We start from the raw sequence: 23,034 nt of genomic DNA, 5'->3' as shown, positions 1-23,034 counted from the left end.
ACGCGCATCTCTATCGAATTGGGCTCGCAGCAAACAATCTTTGTGATTGTGGCGATGGCTACCACGACATCGAGCATATTGTCTGGTCGTGTATCCGGTTCCATGCTGCTCGCTCTCAGCTCTCTAGAGCACTGAGAGCAAAAGGCAGACAATCGGATATCCCCGTCCGGGATATCTTAGGTAGCCGTGATCCTGATCGCCGATGTCAACGTTTAATGATTTTTCCTTCGTTGTGTCCCTGTTTCGTATCCCTCCTATTCGATCTATAAACTTTTACTTAGTCGCGGCAATACATACACACACTCTTTACAGATACACGGGCCAAAGGTTGTGCAGTCCACTGATGATTCAACAAAAGCCAAAGGTTGTACCGTTCATGACAACTCTACACGAGCTGATGATTGCGCCGGCTAGTAACCATTCTATCCTGGATTCCTCGAGAAGACGCACCACGCTAGATATGGGGTACAGACTAGGGGGGCGTTGCTGATTAATGGTCAGCTGCATCCCAATAGGAAGTATCCCGTGTCGGGCACAGGTACAGATCATTGAAGACAGCAACATCACAATTACGAAAACACTTGTAATACTAACCTCGAGCCAACCGCGAGTAATCGGTTACATATTACTAACATAGTTATAAGGCAAACATTGTCGAAATATTGAACTCCCGGCCCCGTCAGGTTGACGCCATATGAGCCTTAATAAAAATATATATTTTGGATAAAAAAAAAAAAATTAAATTGATTTTTGAAAATGAAAGATGAAAGGTGCTTCCAATAACCTCAAATTGTTGTTCGCTATTGGAAGCACGTTGTAGTCAGATAAGATTATATACCTTACCATTTCCAATAGTTGCTCAACTATACATTGGAATTTCTCGCACTGTATTACGAAAACCACATTTACGATTTTTTAGCAACAGATACGTACAGAGTTGCATAACGACGGCATTTTAATGTATGCTTCAGCCTGTTGTAAACTCGACTCGCACAATGTAAACAACAACATGTTGTTCAGTTCTGCAGATCATTAGATCGTTCTTCGCTGCTGCTTGCAGAAGTAAATCAAAGGGAAAAAATTACCAGCACAAAATAGTCTTCAAATAACGTTTGTAGGCGGCGATTCTTTGAATAGACCGTTCACGATGCTGTAATATTCTATGCCTGTTTTTCATCGAGCAACTCTTCTCCCGGAAGCGAAATTATCAAATTCTTTCTTCTGATAAATATTCCTGGTATCGCAACGAGAAAACAACATGGCTCCGCCTGATTGGAATCAGGTCGAACTAAATCGTATTCCGGGAATCTCATTCTGTTCCGGGAAGTTATCGGAGGAAATGACCTCCTGGAAACTCGATCAATAGATCAGTGACATAACAATGCACGCAAAGACAGACGACGACGTGGTTTCCATAAAAGGCCCACATTCCGAAAACTTGCAGACCAGACTATATTCATTGCCTTGCTATATCTCGCCGCAAAAAACCGAACTGGTAGTATTTACTCGAAAGCGATTCCCAGCCCAATTGCAACTCAATATTTTGGGTAGTAATATCACCCAGTCATTGACCCTCAATAACCTTAGGGTCTGGTTTGATTCAAAATACACTGGGTGTTCCACCACAAAACGTATTTGAAGCAAAAGTGCCAAAAGGTGATTAACTTTCTCCAAAAGATTTGCGTCAAATGGTGTGAGGCTCATCCGGGCGTTCATCGCACTCTTCAGCAGCTAGAAGCCACCTTCCAAAAATGGAACGAATACAATCACATTGTCATCAACATTGTCTGCGTGTAGCTCTCGGTTGTATGCACCCAACACATGCATGAGTTTTGGCAGGAATATGACCTCTAGAGAACCGGTTCTGGGAAATCTCTTCAGAATACTAATGAAATTTGGAGTCACGAACAGACTTTTAATTATTTTTTTTTAAGAAATTCTTAGGCTAAACACACAATCTAGGTTTATGAGAATTTATCACCACTATTCATCGTCTGGTATTTGCCTTCCATTATCTACTCGAGACCGTGCTCATTTCACTATTATCCGTTCCTCAATAGAATACGATCCGTCGATCATACAAGCAATTCTTGTGATCCCAGATCAGGTTCGATCTACTATTCTTCCTCATATTTTTACTGGAAAGTACTAAAAAGTCAATTGCATAAAAAGATATTTCACTCCCACTCTTGAGTCTTGTCTCAATGGATCCACTGCCTTTAGTGAAATTCAATGAAAACTCTTGCGTCCTCCGTGAACTTCAGAAACCTTGCTCCGTTTCATCAACTTCGCATCAAGGATTATTTCCAACAAGTCTGAAGACCATTACTTCATCCTTCCGGATAGTTTCAGTTAGATTCAAGCTTTTCGATCAATGTAACCTAGTAGGCACTCATCTACTTTTCTCACAAAAGTGAGGGAACAGATGAGTGTACTGATTGAAAGGTTTCACAAGATAACCTTTGTATGGGCCTCCTCACATTGGTCAATCGTTGACAATGGGAAGGCAGACTCCGTCGAAGTTCGCAAACCGGTTGGGACACTGGAAGTCTTGTGCGGAGGTTACATATGTCATCTGTTGTTCCGTCATATTCGCTAGTCTTTATCCCATCCGTTTCGATCCGATCCGATCGCTCACGTTGCCCGGATGGACAGCACTTGGCTAATACCAAAGAAGTGATTGAATGAATGTTCTCGTTCCGAAATCGCGTCGCTTTCTTATCACGATATTTATAAACCCAGAGATATGACAAAAATGTATTTTCATTAATTTTATGTGGATCTCAGGAATATAAACCCATTAGCATAGGCAATAGCCATAAAACGTTATGCTTCTTTATAACAATCTGAAATTGATTTCCGTGGTTGAAGAAACATCACAACTGGAAGAGACAAAAATACATGATTGATTACGTTGGTCCTCATGTGTGCAATGTCACCGACAAATCAGCGATGAGTTCAATGAATTGCCATTTGTATCAACATGTGAATTGTTTATACAGTTGAGTATTCGATGTCAAATTACTTATAATTACTGTGTAATTGTTATATTAGCCTGTAAAAATTCAATCTAACGATTATTATCGTCAAATCCCCTACAAGGTCAATTCATAAGTTTAAGAATAAGCTCAAAATACGAATAATATTTTAAATTCATTGAAATATGAAAATTAAGAGAAGAGTAGCCCATGAAGTAATCCAGAGGAGTATTTTGGTGTAATATCAATAAACTACTAATCTCAAATATTTCTGAGAGAGCTAATAAGTAGGATTTATGTATTTCTCATGCAAGGAGTCGACATTAGAGGCGAATGAACTGCAAAGTTTAAAGCCTCTTAAAAACAAAGAAAGAAGAAGGAGTCGACAGCGGCGAACCGACCAAAGATTGATGGCCTTCTTGATAAAGATAAAAAAAAATATTGGGCAAATCCTATCTACCCTATTTTTTTCATCAAATTATTTTTTCACATTTTCTTCGAGAAGGTTGGAAAGCCGTGTTGTTCAAACGCTATTTAGAATACAATGCAAAATTCAAATTAACTAAGGCGAATTTTCTCCACCATTGGAACACTACTCGCTAGAACCACACGAGAATTTTCGCAATAAAAAACCTAGTTTAGACAACCGGACATCGACATACTTACGGGATGGAATTTTTTTGAAAACTGTTTTGGCCATAAAGTCCTGGAAGCGTTGTGCATAGAAGGAGGGCCGGTGTACCGATACGGTATCCTAAAATAAAGAACAGCTCGGTCAGAACAACCACAATTTTCTATCTCCACATTACACAACTTACACCATCATGTATAATACTCTTGAAGGTGTGTTCCAGCTTTTTCCGTAACCTGTAGGACTGCAGGATATCGATGATTCCGATGAACAGCAGCAGTCGTTCACCTTTCTCGCTACGCGCAGGAATACCACCCGGTCTGCGATGAACAGGAAGTTAATGTTAAAACAATTAAGAGATCTAGTGATGTAGTGTAGAGGAGCCAACTTACGGTACGTCATCCTCCTCATCGATCGGTTCGCTCTCAGCCTGAATACTTTCCATTGCAGTCGAATGAGCAACAAGCCGCTGCCGGTTGATTGACCTACTCAAAAAAAGAATGCATAAGTCTCGGGCTGCTCGAAAACGGTGTCAACAATAATAGTTTCCTCAAAGTATAATATATATATTTTTTTATATTTTGTTTATAATATATTTCGATGATTTTGTTAATGGAGTTTTAAATCATACTTTCGATTTTGATGAAATTATTGTCAGCGTGTCATGTTGGCTGATTGAATGAATAAATGAACTCTACTAGTTGTTAGTGTATACGGAGGATGAATTATGAAAAGAGTTTTCATTTTTTGAGTAGACATGATTTAGCTGTCGCCTAATATCTGAATTGCATATTCTACTCATAAACCCACGTCTCGTCTTCAGTAGTGATGCGTTTGATGAATATCATCGGATTCGGCCAATTCGGGAATTCTGAGCAATATTTTATGGTTAGAACGAAAAACGTGCGAGCCACATGTGGCCCGGCAGGCTCTTCTTCAGCTTCAGCTTGGGTAGACTGTACACTTTGTAGTTGTTCTTCGTGATTGACCTGAACCAGCGAAATTGAACAAAAAGACACTGAATGACTCTTGAGAGAAGCAATCCGCCGGTCACGTCCTTACAGTCACCAGGGGAAGAGAAGGAATGCTAGCATGATATTCGTGGCCAGAAGGGTCACCTCTATAGCGTGGTTCCTTTTTGATTATCATGGAATGGATAGTTGTAAGTGGGAAGAGGTAAGAACCAGGATTTACTGAAGAGAATGATACGATTATGTACACGCGAACTATCCACTACTCGGCGAAACGAAAATTTCAAAATTTCATGTGTAACAACTCGTGGCAGAGATTATCTTCAGGTAACCCGAGAAAGGCCCCCTGCACAATTTATTGGACCGGCTACCATTATTCTATTATTAATCGCATCTTTCTTCACGAAATCTAATCGCGACAGTGGAAAGTTAACTGTGGGAAACCTGAGAAGGTAACCGAGGGAACTCCTCAAAATCCAATCGGACCGGCGATATATTCCGTTATTCAATACGCGTAGTCTTCAAAACGGAGGGTTATCTTTGAGCAACCTGAGAAGGTCAACGAGCATGCTTCATAGAAATTCCTAGAATTCTAATCGGGAAGACATTTTTTCAAATTTACTATACTATAACGGTTTCTGGCTCTCAAAAACACTTCCAATTTTTTCAAAACACATCAAAACTAATTGAAATAAATTTGTAAGTGTGACAATAACGGAAACGTAAGAGTTCTTACTAAGCATTACCAAATCAGAAAATAAGGTATGATTTTATGAAATGGAAATAGTAAATGCAGTATTCGTTCAACGGACAATGTGGATAAATGTTGAAGCCTCTATAATTCAAACCATGATCATCATTATGTGAGTCACAGTTTCGCACTAGCTAGCAGACAGCAGTCCTTCTCAAAGCTGATGTAAGACAGAGCTGTTTTGCTTAAAACAAAGGAAGAATGGAAGATAGATATCGCACACAATGATACAATTTTGTCCGTCGATGCCCAGGGGGTCTGGTAGAGAGTGCTTCTGTGTTTTTTCACCACTCCATTTCTGGATCTGTACAATGGTCTAGATTTGAAATTTTGAAAACGATAGCGTTACGTTTGAGGTGCAAGGATTTGAGGAATAATAAATTTGTTGGCTGAATGAAGTAGTAAGACAAATACTTTCGAAAAACACAAGGTGTATGAGTGATGTTGGTTACTTAATGACCCAAAAATGTTTCACCATAGCTCATAAACTCCATTGAAAGCAAATTACTGAAACCACTCAAATTTATAGATATGCTCCAGTCCATCGAAGTCAAGATTGTTCAGCGGTTGATGCATGTCGCTGGATGGCCCTGAAAGCACTATAAATATTGCGCTCAATCTGGTCTACATCAGTTTCTATTTTGCTACCGTGTTGAATGGGCGTGCAATTTTATTTGTCACAGAATGCGTTCGCAGGATATGCGCAAAGTAAGCATAGTGCAGAGTTTGCACTGACGAGCAGAAGCAAAGCAGAAAAGAAATATTAAGAAGAACTTACTGCATCGTTTTTTTTTATACTGTTATGTGGCGACCGGTTGTGTTTGATAGAACCACACGTACGAGTTGTAGATTTCATGCGCTATCAAATAGATAACGGTGAAAGGGGGGAATATTTAATGTCCCCGGGCCGCGCTGTGTCTAGCATAAGAATAATTTTCGCGATACATGCTGAGTGCACTACGAACACTGGCGATAAGGGCAAAAATCTCGTGTATTGTTCCCGCGAGAAAAATGAATCATAAATCACCCATCTCGAACTTCTTCAAAACCACACAAACACGTCTTTTTCAAGACCATGAAAACGTTCGACTAAATGATCATTTAGAAAATTTCGATGCACTTCAAAATAATATATATATATATATATATATATATATATATATATATATATATATATATATATATATATATATATATATATAATAAATAGAATATATTCTGTACTATTAAAAACATCATCATCATTACTGATTACTTCGAATATTATTTTAGAGTGCATCGAATTTTTCCAAATAATTCTTTCTCCGACTCAAATTTTCTCAGCTCATTCACCACTAGCCTTAAAAAGATAATATTTGAAAACTAAACTAAACACTCGGCCTGGAGAAAAACCATTTGGAAACCCTAGCTTCCGCTGGCATCTGGTCGCTAGCTGGATTGCTGATAAATCGTGAATTACTTATTGGTGACTTTTTCCGATTGACAATTAATTTTCGTGAATTCGAGCATTGTATCCGGGTTAAAAGTGGCGTCAAAGTGGCGTTTCTGTTGCTGGTTAGAGTATTTTTGGAGCGTTGGGAATACAATGTTATTATGAGATACTGAAAAACTACGTAAATATTTAGTAAATTCAGTGTGTCAGCGCCGCTCTAGACAGTGAGCAATCAACAATACATGTTAGTTTTGAGAGTTTACTTGAAAACCTGCTCAAATTGGTGTTTCCTTGCTTCGCGAAACGTTCGCGTTCTCACGCAATGAAAGCATTCATTCATCGGCTCTTGTCAGGGCTACCAAAAGTTTGTATTTGTCCGAACGTTCCATAGGAATGGATACACTGCGTTCGACAAATACCCCGTACGTATCGCGATCCTTAGTTTTTGTTTTTTGATCTTCTGGCAAAAATGTATATTTGGAATCATTGGAAGATTGGACCCCTGGCAAACATCACGCTATGTATATAGAAACATAATCGGAATTTTAATGAAGTAAACATAAAATAAATAAGTAACATCTCTAGGATTCACAATTCCCTAGCTAAAGGTCTGACAGAGATGAGTATGATGAAGCAAGGGCATTTCCTAGTATTATGTGTCTCATATCAATGAATCAACCATACCTAATTAGCATTCTTCCGTAGCTAGTGTTCCTGTATCGGGTTGAGAACGGGAAAAATGAGTGGTTTAATATTATTGTTTCCTCGAGAAACGTGCTGGAAAGTTTTGGGCAGACGCTGCATCCGGAACTACAGCTAGTGACAGTGAAATAAACGCTAGATAAAATGGGGAGGCGCGGAAAAATCGAAGGAAAAAGGAACAAACAGGCTTTAAAATATGAAGCGAATAACGCAAATCAGCACAGTTCTTCGCTAAGAAATCATTTCCTGCTTGCGTAGGTAAGGAACCGAACTGGAGAACTAATAAAACGAGACATCGAAGGGTATTGGTGCAATTGGCTGTGAGGTGTTTAAATAATTGTGCTAACTTTGGTCCTCTGAAATGTATCCCTGGTTGGGGTATATGTACAAAACCGTTATCACACGAGCAATGAACGTTGAACTCTTTGTTGTCTCCTAATTTCCCATCCAGTGCTCAATCCTTCCAGATTGTGTGTTGACACAAACGATCAGAAACGAAGTTTATAAAAGAACGGTTTTTCTGAATATGAAATGTGGATGATGCATACACTGATGATTAAATATTTACAATCCTAAAACTAACGACAATAATGAACTCAAACGAATGTTCAGGCTCCGATTTGTTAAAAAAAATCGAATGTCTGTTTAACTGTTAGTAAATTAAATTATCTATCACAACCATAATTTGGTTATGATCACATTGAACACCCAATTAACTGTCCTAACAGTTTATTATATATTCATGCACCTTAAAAACACATCTGTAGAGTATATTTGTTATGAATACCATTCCCGAATTATCCCTGCATACAATCCAATCAAAAATCGATTATGTATACCGGGGATATATGCGTGTCATTGGTTCAGTGTGGGTGCAGCAGTACCATCGAAAAACGACAATCTTCAAAGCCAATCCTGCATGCGATGCATCCCTCAGCCGTCGTCGAGAAACGCAATTAAAGCAACAAACCCAAACATAAAATTTTCCACCGAAAAGCCGCAAACCGACGACTGAGAGCTCGGCTATCGGGACATCAACCGTAAAAGAACCGTTTAGAAACAGCGAAAGCGAGGCAACATATACAGCCATCATCGAGTGTTGGTTTCAGATTTTGTCCATCTTACCTACTCCTGTTGAGAGCCGTCGTCCGCTGTTCTTCCCGCTCCTGTACCATATACTGATCCGCCTCCGGTGCATCTTCGTAGTCAGACTCGCCCTCGGACTTCGCTTTGGCCGCTGCTTCTTGCTTCTCCTTCAGAGCCAGATCCAGATTGTGGATCCCAACCAGCAGTGAGTAGTCCATGATTTTGAACGACTCCAGTACCCGACAGTCCCGCTGGATCGTCTTGATCAGTGCGTTGCAGGTGTCCGCCTCGAGGAATATGCCGTTCGGATGGTGCTCGATGAAGTCCAGATCCTTGTAGGTGGGCGAAGATTTGGCTCGTTCCGCTTTGTTGGCCTGTTGAGTAGTTTAGAAGAAAATAATTTGCTGGTTGTCGGATTGAGAAGAAACACATACCTTTCGTTTGTATGTTGATCCTTTCAGATCGTATTTCAAATGCATCTTCACGTACGAGGGCAGCAGATTGTTCATGGCCACCAGTCGGACATTTTTACTATTGCACTGGTAGCAGTACAACCCGAAGAATTTGGGTAATAGCGTACGGGGGTTCTGATTCAGATTCATATAATATCTAGAAAGGAAACGAGAGGAATTAGCATGAAAAACCAATGGTGAGAAATAACAGTTGTAATTTACCCTGGTAACAGTTTTTGTAAAAATTCTCCCTCCTTATGCTGCACAGTCTTAATGATGAACTCATCGTCGTCGGTTAAATAAAATATCGAACCTGACGCGCCCGGATTCGAGAGCTCTCGCAGTGGAGCTGAACACATTGACATCTGAAAAAAGGTAGGCATAACGTGTGTTAGTTTAAAACTACTCATCGATCACATGTTTCCAAACAAGATTTTATAACATTCACCCGAAAGCTATTTATACCACACATTCATCGAAGGACATTCGTCGGAGTTCAATTAACCCTTATCTAATATCCACTCAAATCAAAAAGGAAAAATTTCAAAAAATAGATTATGATTTTTGTAAAATCTTCTGATGATAAATGAGACTAGGTGAAAGGGTAGCTCACATGTTAAACATAAAGGGTGTTACGATCAAAATTTGGTCGAACAAGAATTCGTAGGTAATTGTTTCTCTTTCGTATGTCAATTAGTATAAAATACAAAAAAATATTCAGCTAAGTCTTCGGTTGATTGAATCCGAAAAGTGTGGAGACAGTGGTCAAAGGAGACTATCAGATTTTGAACGAGTGACTCCTTCTTTTGTATGAAAACACAGAACGTGTCTCTACGTTGGATGATGGTTCTTCCAGAGACGAGTCAGCTCACCATACCAGTTCTCCTCGAAAAAAAAATGTCAGCGTCTCCCCTCAGTCCTCCAATATTTCTACTCTCCCTCTCCCACTTTTGATTTCACTTCTCCCACTGTTCTCGAATTTCCCCTCTGCTGTTTCCGCTCCATGTGCCGTACAATGCACTGGTCCTTGGTTGTTTTTTTCCGATCCCAACCGTATAGTAAAGCTCTGAAGGTCATTCAGATCATGACAGACTCCGCAGCAGAAATTTGTAAGGTTAGACCGAATAAACTGCAAACTGTCGTGTCTGATCGAAAGCAAGCAATTGTGATTATTGCTGATAAGCCTTTTACCCTAGAATAGCTAGTATATATTCTCTCCCATGACGTAGAAAAAGAGAAGATTGATAAATGACTAAAATCTTGGACGGTCGTCAACCCGGGAAAGGAATTTACGCCGAGCGACACTTTTGCTGGTTCCGCCTCTCTGAATAGGTTCTGGTAGTAAAATTTTGACTACCCGTGCGAATCTTCGTGCCAAAGCCAATAACTTGTCAAAAATTCAAGTCAGTTGGTCACACAGCAGCTTATTGCACCAAAGAGCGCTGTGCCAATCGCGGAGAGCAACATGTGGGCGAACCCTGCCACATATGCATAAAATGGTTAGACTACCTCGCCCTGTTAGCGTTCCCGCGGCCGAGTGGTTAGCATCACACCTTATCATGGGTTCGGGTTCGATAGTGTAGAAAGTAGTTTATAGAAAGAGAATAGTGTAGAAAGTAGTTTTTAAAACAGTAATTTAATATCAATATACTCAAACACTGTGATTTGTGTGATTTCAAACACTGTGATTTGTGTGATTTCAATGTCCTGATTCCAAATCAAAGAAAAGCTATTGAAATAAGTTTTCGGGTCGGATGATTATCATACCACTCATCCGGTGGCATTGACGTTCACAACCTCGTACTTTAAGTGTAACTCTCGCTTTGGAAAATTTGAGCTTACACCCCGGTACAGAAATGAAAGACGTAATCCGACGTCAAAGAAATTAAACTGCGCTCGAAATGTCTACTACATTTAAAATAGGCCCTTCTATTGAAAGGTTAAACTTAGTCCTACGTCAAAATCACGATAGCAAAAAAAATCAATCAAAATAAAACATTTTTACACTATTAAAATTCAGAAACATAATCGGTCGATGCGAATATAATTAAATATTATTAGGTTATGACAATTTTTGCAACGAAATTATTTACCCAACTGTTTCAAACGATTAGAGCGATCTTCCATGATAGGTTTATTTCACGTGAGCCAAATGGTGAACAAAGAATATCACGCTGGCGATACGAGAAGAGAAAATCCCTTTTTTTTTAAACGAATCATAGATTCGTGCATCTCATGATGTCTTTTTTTTTCGCGAGCAAAACAATACGAATCTCACTCAACAAATTTTTCATCGTCTTGAAATAGCACAATGTGATCTAAAGATGGGCGAGCGCTCACGAGCCGCTCATTTGAGCCGGTTCGTCAGAACGAGCGTACGATCCACGGTTCTTTACCAATGAACCACGGTTCAAAAAAACGAGCCGCTTTCCAAAAAAGCCGCGGTTCAAAAGAGTCCCGGCTCAAAAAAGAGATGCGGTTCACAAAAGAGCCGTCTTTGGAAAAAGTCTCGGCTCAAAAAAGAGCCACGGTTCAAAAAAGAACCGCTTTTGGAAAGAGTCTCGGCTCAAAAAAATCGTTGCTCGAAAAAGAGCCACTATGGAAAGAGTCTCGGCTCAAAAATGAGCCGCTTTTGGAAAGAGTCTCAGCTCAAAAAAGAGCCGCGGTTCAAAAGAGTCTTGGATCAAAAAAGCCGCTCAAATAAGCTGAGTCGTTTCAATGAACGAGCGGCTCTGAGCCGCTCACTGAAATGAACCGTTTTGCCCACCTCTAATGTGACCAACTCAAAAAACCACTAAAGAGAAAAAAACGTCATGCCTCCAGCAAAAAATCATGTTTCAGAAAGCCTTCGAGGACGAATCTCTTGACGTGTTGAAACTTCTTGATTCCCGTTCATGCGCCGACGGATTTTGTCATCAAAGAAAAATACTTCAACTTGCACTAGCACAAGCGTTTTTTTAGCTTACCACTCAAATTTTTTTTTCCAGTCCAGGGGCATCACAATCTCAACTAAGTACAAAAGAGGAAATGACGTCACTACTTTGAAAGATAGAGTGCACCTGTGTTTGTTTCGTGTTCATTGCTTTTTATGAATATATCCCGGTTACTCGGGCTAGGAGGGAAATTCTCGACATAGCAACGACATCAAAATGATTATTTGTTTTATCAAAACCATTTATTTTTCAAAATATATTTTCATCTTTCACAACACACTTTGCTCAAAGATTTTGACGTAGGACTACTTCATCGTCATCGTAATTAACAGGATGATATGGGGGATAAATTGAAAATCTAAACACCAAACATGCATGAAAAATTATGGGTGGGTTATACCTAAGCTATAACCACAAAGTTGACGTAGGACTGCCGTTGGTTTAGTAATCATTTGAGTGTATTGATTAAATTATTGATAAAACTGGTGATTAAATGTAACAACTTCCGAATTGTGAACAAATCCAATTTAGGTCAATTCATACATTGTGATAGATTACGTTCTTCGTTGCCAGTCTGACGTATGGTATGATGCCTTGTTCATTTCATTCATTTATCGTGGACTCACGTACTTCTCGAACCGCAAATTTGCTCGATTCGATGAACTTCAGGGGCTTAATTTTGATTTTGACATGCAAGTTGAACGCAAATTGTTCAACCCACGTTATTGACGTTATCGCAGAAAATTGTTATCAATATTTTGCCAAACGGTATATGTAGTAGTTCAGTGAGCTGCAGACATGAAAGGATATCTTTCAATGCAGTCTTGTATAACCGAGCCAAAACATTGTGTCCATACCGCTTTTGAAGTCCGCACACATTCCGGAGTGCAAAAATGCATGCGGGTACAAAATTACACGCACCTTGCATCTATTTTGCAACGCCGATTTCCCCTAACTTATTCGTTTTGAAATCTGACAGATTCCAGCGATCGTACATCAACCGCTGCGCAATCATGACTGAGTGGATTTCCGGCATTCGGGCATTTCGGGCATTCGTTTATATACAGGTTTGTGTGATTTCAATAGTCTGTTTTCAAAGCAATTTTTAGCCATTGAAACAAGTTTTCGGATCAATCATGAACAATCATGTAACTCTTGTTCATAACGAAAGCTGACATACATAAAAAATATTGCTATAAAAATTTTCGGTTAACGGCCTTAGTTGCAACAAAATGCACTTCTGTGCGTGTCATACTCTTATATTCATGTCTCGTTGCCAAGTATCAGGCATTTAATGATTGGGTACTGGTTATCTGCATAATTTCACAAAGACAAAAATAGCTGATTCAACCCTAATACTCATTCGTTAATCATTTTTAAAACTTGGTGGTAGCTAGTCAGGATTCCATTTCCATTTTTTTTATTGGGATCGTTTATAAGACGACTTATCTACTATCTGTGATCTTTTCTCTCAAGAAACATTGTTGGAATACTAATAGTGTTCGCTGAGAAAAAAAGTATAGAAGTACAAAAGATAACTTCTTGCATACTTCAAAGTGGAATCGTTTGCACTCATCTTACAGATTAATTGAAGCCTCCTGAAATTACAGTTAGCAAAAAGATTGTATCCAAAAATCACTAATTTCGCTACAGATTTTCATGTTTCCGAATTTTAAAAAAAAAAATCAGCTTAAGACATTTTGGGTCAAATAAGCGATGACCGACCTAGACATGATGATAAGTAAATGGATATTTTGAGATGTCGTCGGAATAAGACTAGTCAAAAAGGGTGGGTAATGTCGGGGACATAACCGGAGGGCCGTAGAACTACATAGCGCTTTCCTATTCATATTTCAGTACAGATGTAATGTAAGTCTTAGTCTTCTCTTCCCTTAGATAGAATGATACCTGATGGTAGGTAGCTACGGTTGTTTCCGCAATGGTATGGATGTATTCAAATTGTGCTTTCTTTGGTTGCTCCATTCAGACGGAAAAACTTGAGGAACAAAAATTGAGCCAATCAAAATGTAGGATTTAGCGCATTTAGATAATGTAATTATTCTATAACTCGTTTAAAAAATATATAATTTTCTTCATTATGATACTATGGATGGTTGCGTAGAACTATTTTTTTATCAATTCAGGCAAACATCTTTGCGATCTATTAAGAAATGGTTGAGTTAAAGACATTCGAAATCCTTCATTATTGACGAAGGACTACGTCTTTCATTTCTGTGCCGGGGTGTAAGTTCGAAGTTGCGAAAACGAGAGAGTGACTCTTGGAATGCAAGGTTTTGAACGGTCGTACCTCTTTGCCGGCAAATATGAGTGGTTTGATAATCAGTTCGTTCAAAAGATAAAACGATAAACGATTCCACTTTTTATTTATCAATCGATAATATCGGTATGATTCCATGATTTAATAGTCTGCACATAAAAATACAAAGATTAAGCAAAATTGAAAGTATTTATTCAGATCTTTTTCATCCTTTGAATTGATGTATCGTTAGGGGATTTGATAAAAACCATCATCTTCGAATCTGGAATGTTACCTCCTTCCTCATTGTTAAACATCCGGATAAATAGAATTAGAGCGAACGGCATTATGATATTTGTTACTTTAGGATGGATATCTTCCGGTTGAATGTGTTTCGGGCAGATGCAAGCAAATGTTTTATAACCGCCAAACTCACCATGAAATCATCTGGCTGGATGCCGAACAGATCCCGAAAGTACCTAAAAGCTATTGGAGCATAGATTTTGAACTTAAACTCGCTAAAGTGATGCGCCGGCGTCATACTGGATCCCTCCGGCGGAAACGATATCGTCTCCAGCTCCCAGAAGTCCATCATCAGCAGATCTCGTCGGGGTTTCGAGGCCAAGCTGCCGACCGTGTGCTGAATCCCCAGCTGGATCGAGCCCATAATCTGGGTGGTCTGGATCTTCTTGTAGGTAATCTCGCCACCTTCGCCCACCCGCCGATGGCCAATCTTGCGCTCCTTGTCCGACTTCGGCCGGTGGGGCCGCGGCCCCAGTTCTGCCGACATCTGGGGGAAAAAAAAGAAAACGAAAATAATTAGAGCATTGTTTGATAACTAGATATCTGTAATTACAAGGTGATCAGAAAAAAAAGGTTATCAGCGTTCGTATTTTTCAAATGACCAAAGTCCCTCTACAACTAGGAATTTTGACCTTATCCGCGGTCCCACACAGGCTCAAAAACCGCAGCTGTGATATCACAGTTTTGCTTAACCTTTTTTTTTTGCGCAAATTCCACCAAAATTTTTTTCATAGCAAAAAGTCCAAAATGATCGTTCATCCTGATCACCCTGTATTTTTGTATCGATTACATTACATAGTATCACAATCTTCTCCACCAGACGATGCTCGTATTACGTATACAGCCGGCAATTGTTTGAATATGCTAGTAGCATCTCAAGGCAATAGCTCTACAAACAAAAACTATCCCTTAACCTGAATACATTTCATTAGTTCGCTCAGGAAACATGAACCCTGAATAAGGATAACATTTTTTATTGGCCAGGACTGAGCTGAGAACCACAGTGTTGTGAGTAGAAAAAGAAGAAAAACTGCAGCAATTTATACTGAGATTGTTTCAATACATTGATTAGCGCAAGCAACGGGCGAGCTATGCTTTCACTTGAAAAAAAGGAAAAAAAACTATATCATTATGCATACAAGCGATAACAGTATGATAATGTGACCGTTTTTCTCCTTCCCTCGGCCATTTCCTCGTCGTAAAGAAATCGAGAAATCAGAATGTTGCGCTGTGTTTGTATGTGCCGTTGAACATGGAGCTGTGTTAGAAATAGAACTCCTCACAGGATGGAGGCTATGAAAATGTGATAACATGATTTAAAAACGATCGAAAGGAGTATTTCTAAAACAAAAAAAAAACGATCTGATATAAAACTTTGCTGAAAATCGATTTTCCCACTGTATCGTGTTCTAATTTCTACAATGTTATTTTATGTGAAAAAAAAAACCTTTTTTATAATCTTCTCCGAACCTTTCAAGTTCCACTGCCAAATGTATGTTTACGATAAAGGTAAGAAGTCCTTTTATCCCTAAGATGAGGCACTTAAATGGGTTTCAACCCGACGAACGACGACGACGAGCAGAGGGCCTCTCCTCATCTCTCGAATGAACAGAGCATTAAAACTCTTCTCGTTTGTATTTCCCACACGTATGTAATCTTTTCATCTCATGCGTTTTATTTTCTCGCCACCCCAACGAGGGGGGGGGGATTGATGCGGGACGGGTGGTGGAATTAAGCTGCTCTCGCTTTGAAAATTAACTTTTGATAAAGCACTAAGTTCCGTCCGAGTGTCATCGCAATGTGCAATTTGCAGAGAGTCTGTGTATTTGATTCTTATCGAAACAAAAGAAAAGGTTTTCTCGAATTGCTTCCGATATTCGGCGAACGAAAAAACATCGGAAAAGTTGATAGAACTTTGCACCGGAAACAAGCCAACAAAAGACATAAGTTACCTTCTCGCTCTGTTTGCGAACAAACGTAGCGTCTATGGGGCGTTGAATACTATGCCAACGACAACAGAAAAAAAGCTTCAAAGGTGTTTATGATTTCCGATTTCTTTCTTCCGTAAATGTGACTAAAGCTTTCCGGTTTATGGCATAAGCTACATATCAAGTATAATTCCAAATATCTCTGATGTGTATAAAAATACAATTATTCAACATCAATCAGCTCGATGACATTCTGTAAAGATAAATAAAAATACATAAATATCTCTACAATAACAGATATTACCTCCGGTATTATCAAAACAATAAGTGTCAATCAGAGATGAACCAGTCTGCGACTGAAAATAGAAAAACAGCCAATTTATGCTACGGTATATCAATCCGCTTTCAAAAATCTTTAACACACACTTTTTCCTGCGTTTGAGGTCTATTTTATGAACCACTGCAATACAATTGCAGTTTAATGTAATCAGACTCTATCAAAAACGTTCAACTTTGTTCAGGAAACAAATTGATTTGATTAAGGCAACCTTCCAAGATGATTTTTTTTTTCTGGAAATCAATTTTGAAAGGTTGTTTTGTACCTCAAATAGTGGAACTGTTAAGTCTTTTAAAATAATTTCGGAACTTATCAAAATTAGCATTTTCCAGATCTCACATTTATGTGCACCCGTGGCCGAGTGGTTAGCGTCATAACTAACATGCCGGGTGTTCGGGTTCGATTCCCGTTCTGGTCGGGGGAATTTTTCGTCAAAGAAATTTCCTCCGACTTGCACTGTGATCACGCGTATTCTAGAGCTTGCCACTCAGAATGCATTCAAGGCGTGTTATTTGGCATAGAAATCTTAACTAAGTACTAATAAAAATGACGCAAGTAATACTACGTTGAGACGGCGAAGTTCCTCTAGGAACGTTAGTGCCATTGAAGAAGAAGAAGAAGATCTCACATATTCATGTCTTTATTTGCTGTATATATTAGATGTAGCGTAGATGTGGGTAAGACGAAGAGTTTAATATTTTTATGTTGGGCCCCACAACTCCCACATTTCATTCTATCGACAATTTAAACAAAATTTGTTGATTCGGTCAGAACTTTATTATATGGCCCGAATCGATGGCCTTAAGGATATCGTTCTTCGTGTATGATTGTCTTTATATCTTCATACCTTTTTTCTTTCTTCGCGAGAAATCGGTTTCCTTCCTATTAACAGTAAACTAGTTCAAAATGTAAATAGAAAATAGAAAAAAGAATAGCATTAAGACTTTGGCATAATCATCAACATTGTCACATTCTGCTTACACTGAATTCTTTTTTAAGCGACTGATGCGTGCGTGCAAGAAAAATCACGTAATTTCGAGAGAATCGCATAAAAAATATTGCCCCGTCACCGGCGCGCGCTCGTCACAACCACACTCGCACACGCTCTCGCGTAAAATAAAATCACGAAAAAAAAACCGCGTAAAAGATATCCAGATATCCAGATATCAACTTCAACTCCAGAAAATATATCTCCTCACTAAACTCGAGTCGGCCGCGAGTAATCGATTTAGTATTCTATTAAAGACAGAGTTGAGTGAGAATGCTAAAACATAACAGTTCGGTTTCTTAAAATCTATTTAACTGAGCATGTAAAAAACGAATTATTTATAAGAAAGATGAGTGATGTCGGGAACATAACCGGAGGGACATAGGACTCCATCAAGGGCTGTCAATTTAATTAATTCAATGATTATCCATGTACACCCAAACTAGAGTTGGCAGAAAACATTTCATCTTTGGCAGAAATGATGCCATTTCGTATGCTGGAAGGTCAAATGCGCAAATAATGAGTTGTTTTAAAAGTTTAAAGATGGTTTGTATATATACGAGCAGACATCTCTTTCTGTTTTATTTTCTCATTTCATTTGGGATTGTGCCAAAAAAAAGTCCATACGACGTCAATGGGTATCGAACCAAGGCCGGCTGGAATGCAAAGCTATTTCACACGACCACGCTATCCATATAGCTGCCAGTGCTGTTATATATAAGCGTGATAATATTACACCTCATCATAAAATGTTGGAAGTTGGAAAGTGTTTTCTAAGAGGATAAAGCAGAATATGAACGAGAATATATCTTTCTCTGTCTGGGCCGTGTATTTGGCAAACTATACGAAAAGCTTTCATATGTTTTCATTTAAATGTGTTTCCAGTTTCGCTCGCTCATATTGGCTCTAGCATACATATTATACGAATGATATACATGTGTTGGGGAGTAGAACATTTTCTGTTATTTTTCAGCTCATTTAATGTAATAAATCGGGATGCCATAACATGTGCTAAAAATTAACTTTGGGTGTAGTTTTCCAGTATCCCTTAGCAAATTTACATCGCCAACGCCCCTAAAAACATTATTCCCATAAAATTTCACAGAACGGCAACAGAAAATCCGAACCGAATCGATAGTGTGATGACGGTGGCGGTGACAGCAACCGCAGAGGAACAAATGTCGGCAACCTTTAGTGTATAACCGAAGAACACAGATCTCAACGCTCTTTACATCCGGATTGGAACGTACTGAACTTTGACGGAAACAATGCTCGAATCCTCGAAAATTGAATTATCGATCGGAAAAAGCCATCACTATGCCCGCAGACACTCCTTAATTCATACAAACCCCCTCCAGAAGGAAAAAAATTAGAAAAATTAACACGTGGTGTTGGCTAATCGTTGTCTAGATTGAAAAAAAAAATCAAAAAAAATAAAGTATGCGTTGCATTTTTGAGGCTTCAAATGTTTACAGTTCATTCGTCTCTGAAACCAAATGGCAAAACAACTTATACCTCTCGCTCGATGCAACGTGACATGCACGACATCGGCTCTCAAATCGACAGAGAGAAACAACAACCATATTCCATAGCACAGTCCGTTATTCCATTCAACAAACGCCAATTTAATTCCTCGGAATGTCTCCATTAAGCGGCGCAAACAATCGGCACAGCAGCAATATTTTCAGCTCAGCTTGCAGGTGTTTTTAACACATGGTGTTTGCTGATCGCTGCCTAGGATGAAACTGAAAATAAAACCACGAAGCAGAACAATGTATATTTTTGCTCGATGCAACGATGCAAATAAGTTTTGGGAAACATATGCGTCAAAGACACAATCAAATTTCTTCTCAGACTGTCCGCTACTGTTCACCAGGGCCATAATAAAATCTGTGTTTTTGGTCTCAAAAAATCTTTTTATCTGTGTTTTTTTTCAAAAAATCTGTATCGAAATCTGTATTAACCCTTTGCGGTTGTTTCAGCCACCACAGCAAAGAAGTATACTAATATTATAATTTATGCAACAATGTATCAGTTCACACTTTTTCTAGGCGAAGTTTAATGTATTGTGAACTTATTCACGAACCAAAACGGCGCTACTATGAATAATAGAGAACGGTACTCAATTGCCATCCATGCTTGAGGAAAAAATTTATGGAAAACTCCATGTATTGCGGCACTGTCAAGATAGATGTAAAGAGCATTGTTCGTTATGTTCAAACAGAAAGAAAACGGCGAAAGACGCTAAACTAATTATTTTAGTGATACATGTGAAAGATATCACATGATGAAGAATTATAGCAATTATTTTTAAAAATAAACATAAGAACAAGGTTTAGTAAACTCTTATCAAAAGTTTACAACAAATAAAGGAATCTTGTTCATCTTTCATAATCTCACAAAATTATACATAACTGCTTTATCATGTAAAAAAATTGTTAAATTCATTTTTTTTTTTTTTTTTTATCTTCGCTTATTTTTCGTCGGCCTATTTCCGCCACTTTAGTGCCAATCACCGACATCAGGGAGGCGACTCCACCTGTTCGTACCTATCAGACTCAACAACTCATGAGCCGGGCCAACTTCTTTTACTTCCGCTCCGAAGGAAGACGTAACCAGAGATTTTTCGCCTCAGAAAATCCCAACGACGCCAGCTGGGATTGAACCCAGGTCGATCGGATTGTGAGGCTGTTACGCTAACCATACAACCACTGGCGCCGTCCGGTTAAATTCATAAAAAAGGTTTAATTGATAAGTTCAATCTTGAAGCATAATCTTAGCTCTAGTTTCATTAATTGGCATAGTTATTTATTATGAATTTGACGATGTTGATGGTATCCACGTATTCGTATTCAGTGTGCTTTAGTATTTATTTATTGTAACTCTCATTCAAACTGATTCGAATGCTAGATGAATAAAATTAATGAATTGGGAAAAAAGTATCATTGAGATCAAGCCATAACTAATTTTGGATCGTTATTTTGAAAAATCTGTAAAACTGTATTCAAACCAAAAAAAATCTGTAATCTGTATCTACAGATTCTTGTTTTCAAAAAGTCAGAAAAATCTGTATAAATACAGATTATTCTGTAGATATGGTAACCCTGCTGTTAACACCGTCATACATTATGTTCCAGGAGCCTTGTGGAACTTTTGCCCTGATCTTCATAGATCTCTACTCCATGAATATTTCGTAGATCAGAATTCGGTTCAGGGTAATTCATAGGATAGCGATGGCCTTCCAACCGGCAGTACATACTGATAGCATCCACGATTGACTTTAATTTATGCAATTCAAGGAAAATTTAAATGGTCTATTGAATTACGATCCTTCTCAGTACATCCAACTGTATCCAACAGACATATGGGTTTATACGAAGCTGGATCTCCTGTTAATTTTATTTGAAGGAAATTGGTCATCGAAATCTGCATACTTATCGACTAATTGTGTAAGCTCACGACGAACAGACTACAACTTAATACATATGTGAATGCTAAACAATACTGGCGTAGAACTGTGAAATTATTTCATTTGACTCGCTTGTTTGTTACATCGAATATTATTTTAGAATGGAATGAAAATATTGATTAAACTTCTTGTAGACAATTTTGGGACCACGAAAAATGCCGATGGCTTGCTTGAGACGTATCGAAAGTAAAAGTCAACAACTATATAAATAAAAATGGAAGGCCAAATGTGTTAGTAAGCGCAAAACCCGAGGAAGGGATGGTCCGATTTCATTTTCTTTATTTTGTTGTGTTCGTCTCTTCCTGTAGATCAATATAGCGGAGGGAAAGATCGGAAAATTTTCGGAAAACTCTTAAGGAAGGTCGAATAATTCGGAAAATTGAATTCCCATATGTTATACAATTACATAAAGATAAGCGTTATTAGTCCATTTGATGTTTGCGCTAACAAAATTGAACTTTGTTCGAAGGTGGAAATGGAACGCTACATTAGGTGCTCGTTTTTATCGGCTCTTTCATGCTTTCAACTTTTGTCAATTAAAACTCACGGGCTGGGAGTTTTTAATTATATAATTTTTTAAGTGATGTTTGAAAGGCTGTCACTTCATTTTAATTGATCTCGTTGACATTTTAGTACCCAAACCAATAACGTATCCCAATAATTCAGGTTTCCTTTGATTCATAGAACGTTCCATAAGGTTCTTTGAAGTAACAGAAATATCTCGAAGTTAACCCTTTGCCTTTGATAACCAATAATTATAGAAATAATAATCGTACATGAAATCGTCTCATGCGCCTGTAGTTATCACAAACGATAGAATTCTTTTTTCCACTAACGAATCTATAATAAAAGAAATTAGTTTATGAAATTCCATCAAAACCATAATCTATCTTTTTCGAGGATAAATTGTGGTTTCAAACTTTTTTGGTTTGGTTTGGCATCGCGTCATTATGTAAAAACGGCACTAGACAAGTACCAAACAAACAACATAAATTTGGACACAATTACTGAAATCCGCAAGACAGTACAGAACTCAATAATGGAAAATAATGAAGCAACAGCTGAGGAAAAAATCTTCTTTTGTCCAAAATCCAATGAATGTGTACAGGTAGTGGAAAGGTGCAAAAAGATGATGGAATGAATGGTATTCAAGGTGGAATAATAATTTCGTGAACAGTTCCCATATTCTTAGAATAATACAATAACAATGTGCACCGTTGCATAATCAATATTAATCATCAACACATCTTGTCTGCATTTGAAACCCAAGCGAAGGAAGGCGCGCATATCACTCATATGACTCGAAATCACAATAAACATTATAAATAAACCATTTCTAAAAAAAATGGTCACTCTGCTTAGGCAGAATTAAGATGGACAGTGCGTTCATTCATATCGACTCTTTTTTCTGTGTAATTGCGACAAACACAAAGCCACAATTGACACCCCAACCGGACACCAAAATACAGCTATATATCCATACCAGAGACAGATTATTTTCATTTTGGTCTCCCGTCTCTCTGTCAGTTTGACACGTGTCTGAATTTCACAAAAGACACGCGCGATAGCTCGAAAAGCTCCCAAAAGAGAACACGGCGTTTGCAGCAGCAGCAGAAAAATCTGGAGCTATTGGTATGATGTGACGACACAATGTCTGGGCTGTCTCGAGAGCGAATGCTGATTTGGAAGCTGTCCAAGCACAATGTTTAGTTACTATCGGGTGTAGCTGGCGTTTCTTTTAGTTGCTTTTTTTCTACTAGAATTGATGAATTCAGGTCAAGTGCCACATAGGCGTCATACGATCATTGCGTAAATC

At 38.5% G+C, this 23,034-nt stretch overlaps 1 protein-coding gene across 19 annotated transcripts in view; it reads right to left on the bottom strand.

Moving 5' to 3' along the window:
* The window catches only part of LOC129780063 (phosphatidylinositol 4-phosphate 5-kinase type-1 alpha), a 173,617-nt gene that overhangs the window by 57,593 nt on the left and 92,990 nt on the right, over positions 1-23,034 (bottom strand). For 17 of the 19 annotated variants that reach the window (XM_055787946.1, XM_055787951.1, XM_055787943.1 and 14 more), the window contains 8 exons: positions 14,630-14,983; positions 9,226-9,368; positions 8,986-9,160; positions 8,591-8,925; positions 7,448-7,477; positions 4,002-4,094; positions 3,797-3,929; positions 3,645-3,732 (listed from right to left, as the gene is read on the bottom strand). In XM_055787946.1, coding sequence (XP_055643921.1) covers positions 3,645-3,732; positions 3,797-3,929; positions 4,002-4,094; positions 7,448-7,477; positions 8,591-8,925; positions 8,986-9,160; positions 9,226-9,368; positions 14,630-14,983 — 1,351 coding nt within the window. The remainder of the gene's footprint in view (positions 1-3,644; positions 3,733-3,796; positions 3,930-4,001; positions 4,095-7,447; positions 7,478-8,590; positions 8,926-8,985; positions 9,161-9,225; positions 9,369-14,629; positions 14,984-23,034) is intronic. The other 2 variants (XM_055787944.1, XM_055787947.1) reach the window with 1 other exon arrangement.

This window comes from Toxorhynchites rutilus, chromosome 3, assembly GCF_029784135.1.
Source record: "Toxorhynchites rutilus septentrionalis strain SRP chromosome 3, ASM2978413v1, whole genome shotgun sequence".
Classification (NCBI taxonomy): Eukaryota; Metazoa; Arthropoda; class Insecta; order Diptera; family Culicidae; genus Toxorhynchites; species Toxorhynchites rutilus.
This window is presented reverse-complemented; position numbering and strand designations above follow the sequence as displayed.